Here is a 15,969-nt window from a genome sequence, read left to right on the forward strand (position 1 = left end):
ATTCCAAACACAGGATCAAATTATTAATTTTTTTTTATTTTGTTTAATGTCACATTTGGTTAAACAAAAGTAAAAAAATCAAAAAAGCCACCGAAATTTCTTTATCTTCTCTTAATAAATGTTTTGTTATTGTTTTGGGGAGAAGTGAAAAGGAAAGTCCAAATTGTTTACTTATATATAGGCTACCAAAAAAGTCCACCCTATGCTAATCAGAACCCGGCAAATTCAACGGAACGGACCTAATTGGTCCCCCCCAAAATTCAAAATCTTTTAAATAACATTTCCATTTCTAAGATTTAAAATCAAATTATTTCCAAAAATTCAAAAATTTTAAGATTGAAAAAAAAAATTAAAAAAAAAAAAGTACTTTAAGACAGTACATGCAATGGGCTAAAATCCAAAACCAAAAAACAGTGTTAGGACTTAAGAATTGCATGCTCAAACAAACGGACACACTGCTTAGTTGCATACATGTGTTGTGTTATGTCCCCCTCTCTCTCTCTCTCTCCCTCTCTCTCTCTCTCTCTCTGTGTCAGTCTCCAACGGATCTCACCCAATCTCTCTCTCTTACAGCATACATATCATATACAAACTCTCTGAGATTCTCTCTTTCTCACTCACTCATTTGCTTCTTTCACTTGCTCTTTCTCTTTCATACAAGCTTACAAAACTCTTTTTTTCTTTTTCTTTTTTTAATAGTCAAGTATTAGTCTATTTCTCTCTCTCTCTTGACTATCGTTTTCTTTGAAAGAAGCCCTCGTGAAGTGCATGTGAAGGTTGCTGGGAGATCCAGGACTTAATGATCCAAATGGGTTCGCTTGCCTTTTTCTGATTCAGGTGATAGGGGTGTTTCCCTTCTTGCTTTTTTTGATTGTTCTTCTTCTTCTACTTCCTTCTTTTTCCTTTTGTTTTCTTGTTGTGTTGTTACATTAAGTTCCTTTTTGTTTTCTCATGGCCTTATCTGATTCTCTCTGGTTTGTCGAAATCCATAATCTTTTTCAAGGTTTTGGAAGTAAAGCGGCTTGAGATTTTGATTGCTGCTGGGATTTCAAAAGATGGGTTGCTTTTAGTTTGTTCTGGTTCTGGGGTTTTTGCGTGTTGAAGTTCAGAGGGTGGTGGTTTTTGTTGAGGTTGGGGTTTTTTGGTTGTAATCTCATGCATTGGAGTTCAGGTGGCGGCTAATAATGCTTCTTTTGGAGTGGCATTTGAGTTTCGCGCTTTAAAGCTTGAATCTTTTTGAGCTTTGATTTCATGGGTTAAAAGGGATTGCCCTGCTTACTTTATATTATTGGTTGGTTTTATGCCTTTGAGTAGCTTTGTTGTACTTGAGGGTGTTATTATTGGAAATGGGGTTTTGCTAATGGGTGGTTTTGTTATTGATGGAGGATCTTTAATTGCTTCAATTTTGGCATTGTTTTGGGCTTTGCTATGCCTTCATTGAGATATCATTGGTGGGTGTTAAGGAAGTAATGCCATAATTGCCAAGAGTTTGTGACAGTTATACAATAAGAAATGCTATATACATTAATTTCTTTCCTAAATTTTAAAGAGATTCTGCTATTGGAAGCTTTAGAGTCCTGATCATGACCAGAGCTGTCCGCGATAGGATTCTTAAGGATGCGAATGGTGATATCGGTGATCATCTACGCAACCACATACATTTGACGAATTGTATTCACTTGAAGAATCATATGCACAAGAATAGCCCCATATTGGCAGATAGGTCTCTTTTGAGGGACCTTGTGGTCCTACAGAGGTCAAGATCTCTCAGGGACCCTTCTGCAAGTCCTCCCTCATGGCATTCACCTTCCATTGTTGATCTACTTCCAAAGAAGGGTGAAAATGATGCGAGGATTCGGGAGGGGAGAAGGTCTATTGGCATTGAGCGTCGGAGGGAAGCTAGGAGGATGTCAGGAAGCTCACCAACATTACCAAATTTTTCCACATCAAAAGTTGCTCCTGGTGAGGTCAGTGGGGGTAATGATGGGGTAGCGGCAGTAAGCGAACGTAGTAGCAAGAGTGGAGTTGGGAATGGTAGAAGAGTTAGGAGAGAGGAGTCTAGTCGGAAGAGTAATAGGACTGATGTTTTGGGTGGCAATGAGGAGCCTCCACTCAATCAAGATGGAAATATCTTGGCTCATGATGTTTTTTCTAGAAACTCTGAATCTAAAGATAGAAAGAGTAAACAAAAGGGGAAGCAAATTGGAGATGCTCAACCTAAGACCCTGTCTGAGCAGTTGAATGATGATCCAACTGATGATGTAGCATCTTCTAACATCCACCTTCGTGGAAGTCATTCTCGATGGGAGAAAACTGTTGATGAACCAGAAGCCAGCATTCATGGGTACTCCAGTGGGTTAAATAGAGTTAAAAGGCGCAAGTTTCGAGGCACAAGAAGAACTCGAGCTGCTACAGCTTCAAGAGATGTTGGAGCTCAGAATGAATTGTCTGTGGCATCTAACACATTAGCTCAGGGTTCAGCCCGTGCCAAGTATTTGATGGAGGAGGGGGAAGAAGAGTATGGCAACGCAAATGTCACTAGGGCTCCAAGAAATGGGTGTGGGATTCCTTGGAATTGGTCAAGAATTCATCACAGAGGTAAAACTATTCTTGACATGGCTGGAAGAAGTTTGTCTTGTGGTTTATCAGACTCAAGGTTAAAGAAAGGTGGTTCAACTGCCCATGGGAGAGAAATGTCTGACATGCCAATGGCATCTGATTACACAAGCTCATCTACAAGATCTAATTCAGAGGCACTGCCTCTGCTGGTTGAGGCATCTGGATCTCAGGAAACGACGGACAATGCTGGTTGGGTCCATAACTATTCCGGTGAACTTGGAATTTTTGCTGATAATTTATACAAGCATGATGTTGATTCAGACCTTGCTTCTGAAGCTAGATCTGGTGATCAACGCAAGTTGAGTGGCTACCGCAAAAATAGACACCAGAGCCTCACACAAAAGTACATGCCAAGAACCTTCAGGGATCTGGTGGGACAGAATTTGGTTGCGCAAGCTCTTTTAAATGCTGTCATGAGAAGGAAGGTTGGGTTGCTGTATGTGTTTTATGGACCTCATGGCACAGGTAAAACTTCCTGTGCCCGCATATTTGCCCGAGCTTTAAATTGTCAATCTTCAGAACATCCTAAACCTTGTGGGTTTTGCAATTCTTGCATTGCGCATGATATGGGTAAGAGTAGAAACATACGGGAAGTTGGTCCAGTCAGTAATTTTGACTTCGAGAGCATTATGGATTTACTTGACAATATGATTGTTTCCCAGTTGCCATCACATCATAGAGTGTTTATCTTTGATGACTGTGATACTTTGTCCTCTGATTGCTGGAGTGCCATATCAAAGGTCATTGATCGAGCTCCCAGACGTGTGGTTTTTGTCCTTGTCAGTTCGAGTCTTGATGTTTTGCCTCACATAATCATATCCAGGTGCCAGAAGTTCTTTTTTCCAAAGCTGAAGGATGCAGATATTATCTATACTTTGCAGTGGATTGCGACCAAAGAAGATTTAGAAATTGATAAGGAAGCACTAAAACTTATTGCATCAAGATCAGATGGATCATTGAGAGATGCTGAGATGACTCTTGAGCAACTGAGTTTGCTTGGCCAGAGGATCTCTGTCCCTCTGGTTCAGGAACTGGTAAATTTATCTTCACTTTTGCTATCAGAATTAGAATTTTATATTTTTCATATCCTCTTATGTTTGCTTTATGCCTATCATCTTGAAAATATATGTTTTAATCTTGAACCACATAATGTATATATGCTTGAGATTTTGCAACTAGATATGTATCGTGACGTACCTGCAAAATATTAATTCTGGAGCTGCTTCGTATGCCAATTGTCCTTTAGGAGAGTTAATTATCAAAGTTTCACTGTCAAGGTCTCTTTGAGTTAATATTTTTGATGTATTATTCGATGAAATATGATGATTTTTCCAATATGTTGGAATAAGATTTTGGATGAAGTTTGTGTATGAAAGATGAATATTAATGGGCTGACACTTTTCTCTAAGCCACCAAAAATGATGAGAATTCTCATCTTTTCTCTTGGGAGATTACAAGGCTAAATGATAGTAATCGCTATCAGTGTGTAATAATATCTGGAATTTCAGATTATTTTAGCTTTACAAGTGTTTGGTAGGATAAGTAATTGAGTACATTTATGATATATTTATTAGTCTAATATTAATTTGATTAGGTTTTATTTCTATAATAGTCGATGTTTGGGTTTCTATTTTATACTATGTTGCTTTTGAAATTACTATATTTCAGGTGCATATTTTTTAAACTTTATATTTCCATTTTTATTGCATTTCTAAGTTGAACATGAGAAGACTAATGGCATGAACAAATTATTTTACTTATCAGCCTATGGGAATGTATGGTGCATGTTAGGTTTATGATTTTACTTATTTAGTGCTTCTGCTGTATCTGATGGTTATTTGCATCCTCTATGAATATTTTCCCGTAGATGTAAAGAAGTAGTTGTCATTATTTCAAATTTCAATTACTGTTAGCTCCTTTGGTTGCGTATTATTGTCTTATCATCTGCAAGTGTGGCCTCATTTTCTTGCCTTATGATGAACCCTAATTCAATTTTTTTTTTTTATAAAATCTTTTCGTTTTATTTATGATGCACGTCCATAAAAAAATTTTCTCTACATTTTTTGTCTTTAGAGAAAATTCCCTTCTATGTACTTTCTTTCCAACACTTGTTATTAGTAACAGATGTCATTGATAATTATTATATCCATAGTATACAGGAATGCTTTTCTACCTTTACAACAACTGAAAGTTATAAAAACTTTTTTCAGGTTGGGCTTATCTCAGATGAAAAATTGGTAGAAGCAAAAATAGACACCAGAGCCTCACACAAAAGTACATGCCAAGAACCTTCAGGGATCTGGTGGGACAGAATTTGGTTGCGCAAGCTCTTTTAAATGCTGTCATGAGAAGGAAGGTTGGGTTGCTGTATGTGTTTTATGGACCTCATGGCACAGGTAAAACTTCCTGCGCCCGCATATTTGCCCGAGCTTTAAATTGTCAATCTTCGGAACATCCTAAACCTTGTGGGTTTTGCAATTCTTGCATTGCGCATGATATGGGTAAGAGTAGAAACATACGGGAAGTTGGTCCAGTCAGTAATTTTGACTTCGAGAGCATTATGGATTTACTTGACAATATGATTGTTTCCCAGCTGCCATCACATCATAGAGTGTTTATCTTTGATGACTGTGATACTTTGTCCTCTGATTGCTGGAGTGCCATATCAAAGGTCATTGATCGAGCTCCCAGACGTGTGGTTTTTGTCCTTGTCAGTTCGAGTCTTGATGTTTTGCCTCACATAATCATATCCAGGTGCCAGAAGTTCTTTTTTCCAAAGCTGAAGGATGCAGATATTATCTATACTTTGCAGTGGATTGCGACCAAAGAAGATTTAGAAATTGATAAGGAAGCACTAAAACTTATTGCATCAAGATCAGATGGATCATTGAGAGATGCTGAGATGACTCTTGAGCAACTGAGTTTGCTTGGCCAGAGGATCTCTGTCCCTCTGGTTCAGGAACTGGTAAATTTATCTTCACTTTTGCTATCGGAATTAGAATTTTATATTTTTCATATCCTCTTATGTTTGCTTTATGCCTATCATCTTGAAAATATATGTTTTAATCTTGAACCGCATAATGTATATAGGCTTGAGATTTTGCAACTAGATATGCATCGTGATGTACCTGCAAAATATTAATTCTGGAGCTGCTTCGTATGCCAATTGTCCTTTAGGAGAGTTAATTATCAAAGTTTCACTGTCAAGGTCTCTTTGAGTTATTGTTTTTGATGTATTATTCGATGAAATATGATGATTTTTCCAATATGTTGGAATAAGATTTTGGATGAAGTTTGTGTATGAAAGATGAATATTAATTTGCTGACACTTTTCTCTAAGCCACCAAAAATGATGAGAATTCTCATCTTTTCTCTTGGGAGATTACAAGGCTAAATGATAATAATCGCTATCAGTGTGTAATAATATCTGGAATTTCAGATTATTTTAGCTTTACAAGTGTTTGGTAGGATAAGTAATTGAGTACATTTATGATGTATTTATTAGTCTAATATTAATTTGATTAGGTTTTATTTCTATAATAGTCGATGTTTGGGTTTCTATTTTATACGATGTTGCTTTTGAAATTACTATATTTCAGTTGCATATTTTTTAAACTTTATATTTCCATGTTTATTGCATTTCTAAGTTGAGCATGAGAAGACTAATGACATGAACAAATTATTTTACTTATCAGCCTATGGGAATGTATGGTGCATGTTAGGTTTATGATTTTACTTATTTAGTGTTTCTGCTGTATCTGATGGTTATTTGCATCCTCTATGAATGTTTTCCCGTAGATGTAAAGAAGTTGTTGTCATTATTTCAAATTTCAATTACTGTTAGCTCCTTTGGTTGCGTATTATTGTCTTATCATCTGCAAGTGTGGCCTCATTTTCTTGCCTTCTGATGAACCCTAATTCAAATTTTTTTTTATTAAATCTTTTTGTTTTATTTATGATGCACGTCCATAAAAAAAAATTTTCTCTGCATTTTTTGTCTTTATAGAAAATTCCCTTCTATGTACTTTCTTTCCAACACTTGTTATTAGTAACAGATGTCATTGATAATTATTATATCCATAGTATACAGGAATGCTTTTCTACCTTTACAACAACTGAAAGTTATAAAAACTTTTTTCAGGTTGGGCTTATCTCAGATGAAAAATTGGTAGATCTTCTTGATTTAGCACTATCTGCAGACACAGTTAACACTGTGAAGAACTTGAGAATAATAATGGAAACTGGTGTAGAGCCATTGGCTTTGATGTCACAGCTTGCTACAGTCATTACCGATATACTTGCTGGTAGTTATGACTTTACAAAAGACAGGCATAGAAGGAAGTTCTTTCGACGACAACCATGTGAGTAACTGTTACCAGCTATATTAGAAAAAAAATACTAATTCATTTATTTATTCACAAGTTTTGGCAATGTTGATCATATTATCTCACTGAAGATATGTGTATCTGAATATCTGTAATTGCATCATTCCTTGTTCTTTTCTTCATCTCATTTTATACCAATTTCATGTTGTGCAACTCTCTTCCAACGTTCCTCTTTAAATAATAAATTGAGCTTAGTTTGTGCCAACTTTTCCTCTGTGGCTTTTCTGATTACAGCTCAATCTTTGTTCTTATTGGTTGCAGTATCCAAAGAAGATATGGAAAAACTGCGTCAAGCTCTGAAAACTTTATCAGAGGCTGAAAAACAATTAAGGATGTCAAATGACAAATTAACATGGCTAACAGCTGCGTTGCTTCAACTAGCTCCTGATCAGCAGTACATGCTGCCCACTTCCGCGGACACTAGTTTTAGTCACAGTCCCTTAGCCCTAAATAATGCGGGTGGAAGAGATTTAGCCAGGAGAGTAAGTGAGCATTCTGAGATGTCCAATAAGGAGAGACGCTTGTCAACAAATGTCAGAATAGAAAATCTCCGTGCTGGAAGTTCTGCTGATTTCCGAGAAAATGCCACGCTTAAGGGTATTAATTTAGAGAAAAAAAGACATGCTGGGACTAGTATGGTTCATCAACAGACATCCACACATTCTACTGACAATAACAGGGTAAGTGGCAGGCATATTTCTGGTAAAAGCCATAGAGGAATTGCAGATATCTGGTTGGAGGTGCTTGATAAAATTCAAATTAATGGTGTGAAGGAGTTTTTGTATCAAGAAGGGAAGCTGATCTCAGTCAGTTTTGGTGCAGGTACACCCCAATATGCACTCATCATTTGCAAGTGCCATGATTAATGCCCCAATATCTCTGTTAGAAAGTTTTTTCATTATTGTCCTGTTTTATGTTAATTTCATATGTGAAAACTCTTAGTGCATGGGAATTTGAAAAGTTTTGGGGATCAATTGGTTTGTGGAGGCATAAAATCTGGGGCCAAAATTGGAAACTCAAAAATTGAAGTAACACACATTGCTTTTTCCGTATGTGTGCCAGCAACACTAAATTTAATTGAAGTGCCCTAACTTCTCAGTGTTCAAGATACTAAAGTTTCAATTTGTTGCCAAAACATCCATCTGATCTTACCAATGTATTTACATCATTCTTCCTCTGTTGTTTACGGAATCTGGTTCTTTTGGGGTTATAGTATGGGGTTATAGTTGATGGATCTTTTTCAATTCCATCTCCTTTTTCAAGATGTTAAGAAGCAGACTAGCCTTGAAATACTTATGACCAATAGTGTGTTTTTTTTTAGGCTACAAGTTAGGTAGAAACTTCATAATCATATAAGGGATTCCTTGCTCTGGATGTACTCAGAAAACGAATTAGATTGTGTATTAATGTGACTCTTCATTTAATTTACCCTTTAAATGTTCTATTCATTGGAAATCAAAGAACTAAAATCTTTTTAGGGGTTTCTATATTTGTCCCCCTTGGACTTTCCCCTTGTGTCTATTATGCCCTAAGCTTTCCTTCGTCGCAATACCTGTGTTGCTTTTGCAGCCTGTGTCCTGTCAATTGATTTTTGTCACATAGTCATGAAGGGGATAGGGTGTTGTGCATGAGAGATTGGCTTTGCTGACTCATACAAAAATATACATCAATCATCTTATTCTCAATTGCTTGGTTTGTTATTTTGGGTAAAACTATCAATAACTATCTTGGAGTGATGATTGAAAACTCAATTATCATATAATTGAATAGTCACATATGGGTCAAATGGCCACTTTGTAAGTTTCTTGAGATCCCCTATTAATAGATGACATAAAACTGTCGACTGAAGGAGCTAATTGGCACAGGCAAATTCCAGGGAGGGCATTGCTTCTAAGGAAAATTTGACGAACAGGAGAAAATTTCCTGGGTTTAACAGACAACTTTCTTTTATGCAGTGAAATGACAATTACCTCACTCCAGCTCATATAGCCAAGGAGTATCCCTCCCTTAAATAAAGGGGAGGTCTTGGGTTTAGCACACGGGAGATGAGATTTAGGACTGTTATTTCACGGCGGGTGGGGGAGAGAAAAAATGACCATTATTGCCTTCTTGTTTGCCTGTGTAGTCCATTGGTATTTATCCAATCCACAGGATGGGAGCAATTTGCAAGGTTTGAGGCTATTACCCATTGTGTGACCTATGAATATCACCTGATTTGGCTCATTGTTTCTGTCTAACCTTGAATCTCTTGGTGTTTGTAAAGTATACTTACCCAAAATACCTTCACCTCTTTTAGCCAGTTTCACCCAGATTCCCTTAAATATCAAAAGATGTAAAGAACTTACCTCTTTTTGCCACTCAGGAAATATGAATACATGTTCTCATTATCATAGCAAAGATTTATTTGGAAATTTTTATGATTAGGTGAGGCTGATTCCAAATTTCTGTTTTGGTTTTAAAGGCAAACTGGCAAATTCCAAAATTCAAATTTCATTTTTGAATTTAGAATTAGATTTTATTTTATTTTATAATTTTGAATTTGGGCTTTGATGTTGTGGAGGGTTTTATGAGATGTAATCATGTCTTAATGTAATCCCTAAAGCCTAATTAAAAGAGGCTCCTGGAATAGTTTGAAGTGGAGTGAAATTTGAATAAATATTCTGATTAGAGATGTTTCTTTAGGCTTGGTGGTGAAGGTGAAGACTAGGATATGTCCTATTTATTTATTCTTTTCTATTTTTCATCCATTCCAATCTGCATCAGTCCAGCTGCCAGCACTGATGCCTCTTCACTTTAATTAATGCTTATCTACATTTATTTCTTGACTTCCTGTGCAGTAACTAATGGTTTGTCCAATTAAATTGCTTTTTCTTGCAGCCCCTACTGTGCAGTTGATCTTTACTTCACAACAGACTAAATCAACAGCTGAGAAGCTGAGGGAGCACATTTTAGAAGCATTTGAGGCCGTTCTGTGTTCCCCAGTGATAATTGAAATTAGATGTGAACCAAAGAAAGATTCCGGATCAGGTGTACATGTGCCTCTTATCTTATCAGCTTCTAGGGACAGTTCATCTCAAATTAGAGATATAAATGGAGTCGGCACTCAAGCCCAGCTCTTGCAAACTGACAATCTTGAAATGGGAAGAAGTGAAATTGTAGAAGTAGCAGCTTCTCCGAGGGAACCCAAGGGTAATGAGCACGGTGATAATCATGCAGCAGCTGATAAAAGAGGTTTAGGAGGATCTGGTGTGGGAGAAGGAACAGCTTCTTATAAGAAAGCAATGGCTTCACTCCCAGAAAAACGAAAATTTGGTGAACAAAGTCAGAGCCTTGTTAAAAGCAAGGTGTCCCTTGCCCACGTAATTCAGCAAGCTGAAGGATGTACACAGCGAAATGCATGGTCAAAACGCAAAGCAGTTTCTATTGCCGAAAAGCTTGAACAGGAGAATTTGTATGTAATGCAATCCCATTGTTCTTTTTCAAAATTAATCTTCTTTCTAATTACACTTTACCTTAAAATTGAATAGCATTTGATGGTTGACAAGGAGCAACTGAACCTCTTATCACAATTACATTAAACTTTAAAACTTTAATACCTTCAAATGACTGGAAAATTTGTTGTTAGCACCTCCTCCCCCCATAAGAATGGAGTGGAGTGGAGTGTAAGGTCATGGGTTCAAAACTTTCAGGGTGCATTTGTTACTTATCAAGAAAAAAAAAGGTTGTTCGTGATATGAAATTATTTGGTCAGCTGTAATAGACATGGATTTTGAGTATGTGGAATTTCTTGTCAAAGTTCAATTCCATCTTCTCAATTCAGTAGTTGCATCATCATACGGCCATAATTGTCCTCTGGTCAAATTATGGGATTGGATGATTAACAAGAAAGGACATATTCAATGTTAAAAAATCATAATATTAATGGAAAAATGCCAAAAGCTAAGAAATTATAAGAAAATTAGATAAAAGTATGGTACGCAAAGAGGCAAGAGAAGTAATGACTTGAAATTTGATCCAGTTTACAAGTAGAAAAATAGAAAATGGTTTGCATAGAAGAGGTCTTCTTAACTTCATTGAAGTTGTTTGAGAATGCATCATGGTGAAAATATTTATTTTCCAGATGTTAAATATTTAAATAAAACGAATTGGTGACCTTTACTCGGTCTAAATTGCTCATTTCTGGGAAGATAACAAAGAGAAGCAACTTTGGACACATTCCTTTTATAAATAAAAGCTTAGACATATAAGTTTGAACAAATTTAACTTCTTTAATTATGTGACAGCTTGATTTTCAGGAATGTGTCCTCCCAAGGAGAGAAAACAGAGGAACTTTTCTTCTATATTTCATGTTTAATTTAGTACGAGTACTCTTATAGTGTGAACAGAATAATGGTTGGATAAGTTTCCTAGAATAACAACTAGGATCCATTTTTGCCCAATTCAAAATGGAACTCTTTGGTATTTAAGACAGTGATGAGAATACTTTGTATGCTTAAACATAATCTTATCTCATTTTAAATCAGTTCTAAAAATTCTTAAATTTACAGGAGACTGGAACCTAGATCAAGAAGCCTACTTTGCTGGAAAGCAACTAGAGTAACTCGTCGGAAGGTAATTCATAGTGATTTCATAAGAGTCTTATGATAAATTCTTTAAATTCCACTCTTTTGAGTTGTGGACTTTTATTTATTTTTTTTAAAAGAGTTAATATTCTCCTCTCATGCACATTACCATGTTGTGCATTCTTACAATTAGTTAAGTCCAGTATTAGAGGAGGCATTCTTTTTTTTTTTGGTAATTGAGTAAAGGTAATATAACTTTAATGTTTGTCCTGGTTATGTTAATGGAGAGGCATGCCAAGGATCAGTCTGTTAGGGGCCAGAAATGGGAGAAACCTCTGTGTGTTTGTTTACAATTCTGTTGTACATGGTTGAGGACTGATTGATGTGGGATGTGGCTATAAGGGCTTCATTAATATTTCTTACATAGTGAACCTCATAACCTAGTACCTAATACTAATTTTTCTTGGAAAATTTACCTCTGCATGAACATATATGGTGCTAAATGTTTCAATTGAAAACGTCAGAATAGCAAAAATGGGATAGATCAAAGAAGCAAAGCAATAGACGTGGATTGATCAAGGGGATATTGGGAATAAATTACATGATGGATATGCTTAAGTTCATATGTGTTCGTGTTCAGATTTATTTATAAATTAAAATCAGGCGGGCTTGAGGAATAGCAAAAAGCCAACCCACAATAGATCACTAGTTTGCAACCCATCCCTCTTATCCATGTGAGACAGTCATTAAAATAAGCTTGAGTGGGAGCAAACTATTGGTTAACCCACCTCATTTTCTTACCAGAGCCTCATCAGCCTATCATAGTACTTCAACCAATTCTTTTTATTTATTTTATTTTATTATTATTATTATTTTTATAGGTAATAGCAGCTTTATTGATTAGAAAAGTACAATTTGTTGACGATAGTAAACCCACTGCACTTGAAACGAATACAAACAAATCAAAAAGAAGAGCTAATAGAAATTAAGAAATCAGATATGGAAATACAATGCGTAAAACCTCAAATATGAGACCTCTCAAACAAAGTCCCAGCTAGCAAAGACCTCAAAAGATCCACAGGTCTCTCAATATCTTCAAACATATGTGAATTGCGTTCCCGCCAAATTAACCACATAAGAAAAAGAAAATTAATAGTACTTCAACCAACTCAACTACTTTCTTCTCTAAATAATTATTTCTATGCTCATCATTTCTTCTTTTCATCTTCATTCAAAAGTTATTGAACTCTTTAGGTGCCATGTTCTTTCCAGAGTTATTGTTCATGTTTTTCAAGACCATATTACATTATGTTTTTCCTTAAGTGTAAGCTTAGTCAAATTAAATAAATAAAGAAAAGAAAAAAGAAAGAAATGATATTAGTGTAAAAGAAAGTTCTAGCCATTCATAGTTTTTTCTATACTTGATTGGACCTACTGCAAGTCATTGCCAAGACCATCTTGTTAAAACTTCCCAACTTGTCTTTATAAGATTTTCCAAACATTTAAATTTTAAGTTGCTAAATTATTCAGTAAGATCCATTTGGTTTTTTACCCCTTTTTTTATTTCTAATCTCATTTTACTTAGCTTAATAGCTAAGTAATGATTATTTTATTGTGATCTGTTTGAGGATGTTGCTTATGAGTGTGGCCATCTGCAGCTTTCACGGTTGAAAATTAGGACGCGAAAACCACGTTCATTGCTGAAGCTTGTTTCCTGTGGAAAGTGTCTCTCAGCTAAATCTCCAAGGTAATGCAAGAAAGGGATTTAGGATGGCTTAGAAGGGTAGATTGTGCAACATCATTTGTATTATTTGTATTTAGCAATTTTCCTGCCATTTCTAGGTTAATTTATCTTTCAAATATTTTTTCATTGAATAAAGGTATGATTTATATCTGATTAGAAAATGTAGGAAAGAAATTAGATAGTGCAGCCTCTATTAATGATATTAATTTTTTATGAGCAACTGTTCTGTTTTTAGGCCTTCTTGTATTCAGTCAAATGCGGGCTTTAATTAGTTGAGGTTTTAATTTTGGGTGATGGATACTACAAATGTGACATAAGGCTTACAAACTGATGTATCAAATTTTTAAACACAAAACAAAAATTTTTAAGAAATTTATTTCTTATGTTGATGTGCCAATCATCTCATTCATTCTCATGTCAGTTTGTAAGCCATTTGTTGTAAAATTGTTGGTAGCTTCCACATTTTCCGTTAATCTTTTACACTTTGTGCCGATCAATAATTAGCCTGTGCAAGGCATTGGCACAGTACGTGCATTACAAGAAATGCCTAGTGTAACTGTTTATAGCTAGAGCTCTTCCCACTTGTCTACCTTGCTTTACTTCTAAAAATGGGTAGGGAAATGTGTATCTAATCAGTGTTAAGGAATTGTAAGTTGAGAAATTGTAGAATCAGAATGTCTCCCACAAAAAGTTGGTGTGCTCCTCAAAAGTGTCTATATAACTTTTTGTAGTTAGAACTCTTCTAAGTTCCAACTTGTGTACCTTGCTTTACTTCTAGAGATGGATAGAGAAATGTGTATCTAATCAGTGTTGAGGAATTGTAAGACAAGAAATTATGGAATGAGAATGTCTCCTTCAGAAAGTGGCTGGGCTTCTCTCTAAATGTCATTACCTAAAGTAGAAGTAGAAGAGTGCCTCACTGTTACATAATTCTCTCGACACTGTAATGTTCCCTTGTGCCTGACTTGTTACAAAGATTTGAAAAACAATCCTTGCTTAATCCTTGGCAAAAACATCTCCCTGCTTATCACATGACTTAATAGAAGATGTAATTGTTGTTGACTTATGTAAAGCAAGCAACGTAGCAAACTCAAATTGTCTTGGGATTTCAGCTTAATCCAAATCTATAGTTAAACCTTTGTAGGGGTGATTTCCTGTAAATAAAAATATATTACTATCCTTATTATCAGAGGGGAGTCATGTTTGCTTGTATATTAGGTCAAACCTCTTGAGTGGAAAAACTGACTAATGTTACTTGAACAGATTACAGGGTTTTCAAGCTCTCAATATCTAGAAATCACTTATTTTTCTTCATTTTCATTGACAATAATGAATTGTGTTGCCTCTTTTCCTTATGTGAAGAATTTGAGGCATACATACGTGACCTTTTGCTGATATTCCACTTCCATCCTGGACCACTGATCTTTCTGCCAGCTGTGTTTCATCAGTAAATTTGAACTCCTTTACCAAAATGGCAAAGGAAAAATGAAAAGCTTTTGATATGTAGTCATGAAAAAACTTATAACCTTTCTTGACCAACTTTTAGTTTTGAGTGGGTTTTTTTTTTTTTTTTTACCCCATAGTCTGGGCTACATGATGGGATCCCCTTACATATAATTGCCCTTATCTTGGGTGAAGACCAGATCAATCCCAAGTCTCACAAATGAGTCCAAGAGACTTTACCAGTTGAAATAGATGTTATTCGGTTATTCCCATAGCCATTGGTTCCGTGGTGCAAGACTGTCTTTGAGTTCTTAAAAATTCTACATGTGGTAGTACAATTTTGTCTAACCTAAAAGTTGTTATTTCAGCTTGGCTTGGATTAGTTCATCAATTACCTGCATTGTGGATTGGGTTGTAAAATAGCTAATCCTTTCTCATTCTCTGTTTAGTGTTGTAAGTAGCAGTGAAGTAAGAACTATCAATAGCCATTAAACTCTGCAAAAGATTTCCGTCTATATTCCCGTAAAATAACTATTGATAGTCATTAGATTTTTGGTCTGTCTCCACTAAATTCCCAATTCAGAACACATTGTTGTAGAGTTAAAGTGCTCAGATTGGACTGCAAAGAGAATTTACTTGCTAGTCATATGTTTACTGAACTTTTTACTATAGCTAGTCAATAAAAATGATTATATATGAGCACATATTATTCAAACCACATTGGTCTTTTTTTTTTATTATAATTTTATGGTTTCTGGTAGAACAGTATCCCATGTGTGAGAGTTGTGTTTCCAGCAAGAACCATGATTTCAATATGGTTTTTGAATGCGATGACTATACTTGTTAAACAGGGTCTTTAATACCACCTCTTTGCACCTAAATGGACCGTCTGAATTTCAGCTTTAAGAGCCAATTCATCTAAAGTATGACTATAAAAATATGAATTTCTAATGCTTTTCGAGTATTCTATTCAACAGTGATGCATACGCAAATTGTTTAATAAGCTGGTCTCACACTCCATGATTGACCCAACACTTGTGGTTGGCACAAGGTGCTTCTTTTTTCTATTATACCCTTTCACACGTACAGTCTTATTATATGGGTGTTTCTGAATAAATTTCTTGCAGATTGTGTTATAGAGCATCTGGGATTTGATTATCAAACTTAGCAATGCTATTCATCTCTTCCCCCCTTCCCTTAAAAAACTCAAGCTTGG

The 15,969-nt window shown here is 35.6% G+C and overlaps 1 protein-coding gene across 1 annotated transcript; it reads left to right on the forward strand.

The window, feature by feature from the left end:
- The first annotated feature begins 458 nt into the window (after nt 1-458).
- LOC111987465 (protein STICHEL-like 3) lies at nt 459-13,581 on the forward strand. The gene is made up of 8 exons (XM_065764781.1): nt 459-837; nt 1,004-2,962; nt 4,861-5,584; nt 6,761-6,980; nt 7,266-7,826; nt 9,882-10,455; nt 11,552-11,615; nt 13,225-13,581. The coding sequence occupies exons 2-8, from the start codon at nt 1,584-1,586 to the stop codon at nt 13,315-13,317; spliced, it is 3,615 nt and encodes a 1,204-aa protein (XP_065620853.1). The 5' UTR covers nt 459-837; nt 1,004-1,583; the 3' UTR covers nt 13,318-13,581.
- The last annotated feature ends 2,388 nt before the right edge of the window (nt 13,582-15,969 follow it).

Source organism: Quercus suber, unplaced genomic scaffold (genome assembly GCF_002906115.3).
Source record: "Quercus suber isolate HL8 unplaced genomic scaffold, Cork oak 2.0 scaffold_22, whole genome shotgun sequence".
In the NCBI taxonomy this organism is placed as follows: Eukaryota; Viridiplantae; Streptophyta; class Magnoliopsida; order Fagales; family Fagaceae; genus Quercus; species Quercus suber.

What these genes read in the sequence shown, in the direction of transcription:
- LOC111987465 (XM_065764781.1), top strand. Translation starts at nt 1,584, where the DNA reads ATGACCAGAGCTGTCCGCGATAGGATTCTTAAGGATGCGAATGGTGAT. An exon ending in TCCCTCTGGTTCAGGAACTG is followed by an intron (nt 5,585 to 6,760) that starts GTAAATTTATCT and finishes AACTTTTTTCAG; the next exon opens with GTTGGGCTTATCTCAGATGA. An exon ending in AAGCTTGAACAGGAGAATTT is followed by an intron (nt 10,456 to 11,551) that starts GTATGTAATGCA and finishes TTAAATTTACAG; the next exon opens with GAGACTGGAACCTAGATCAA.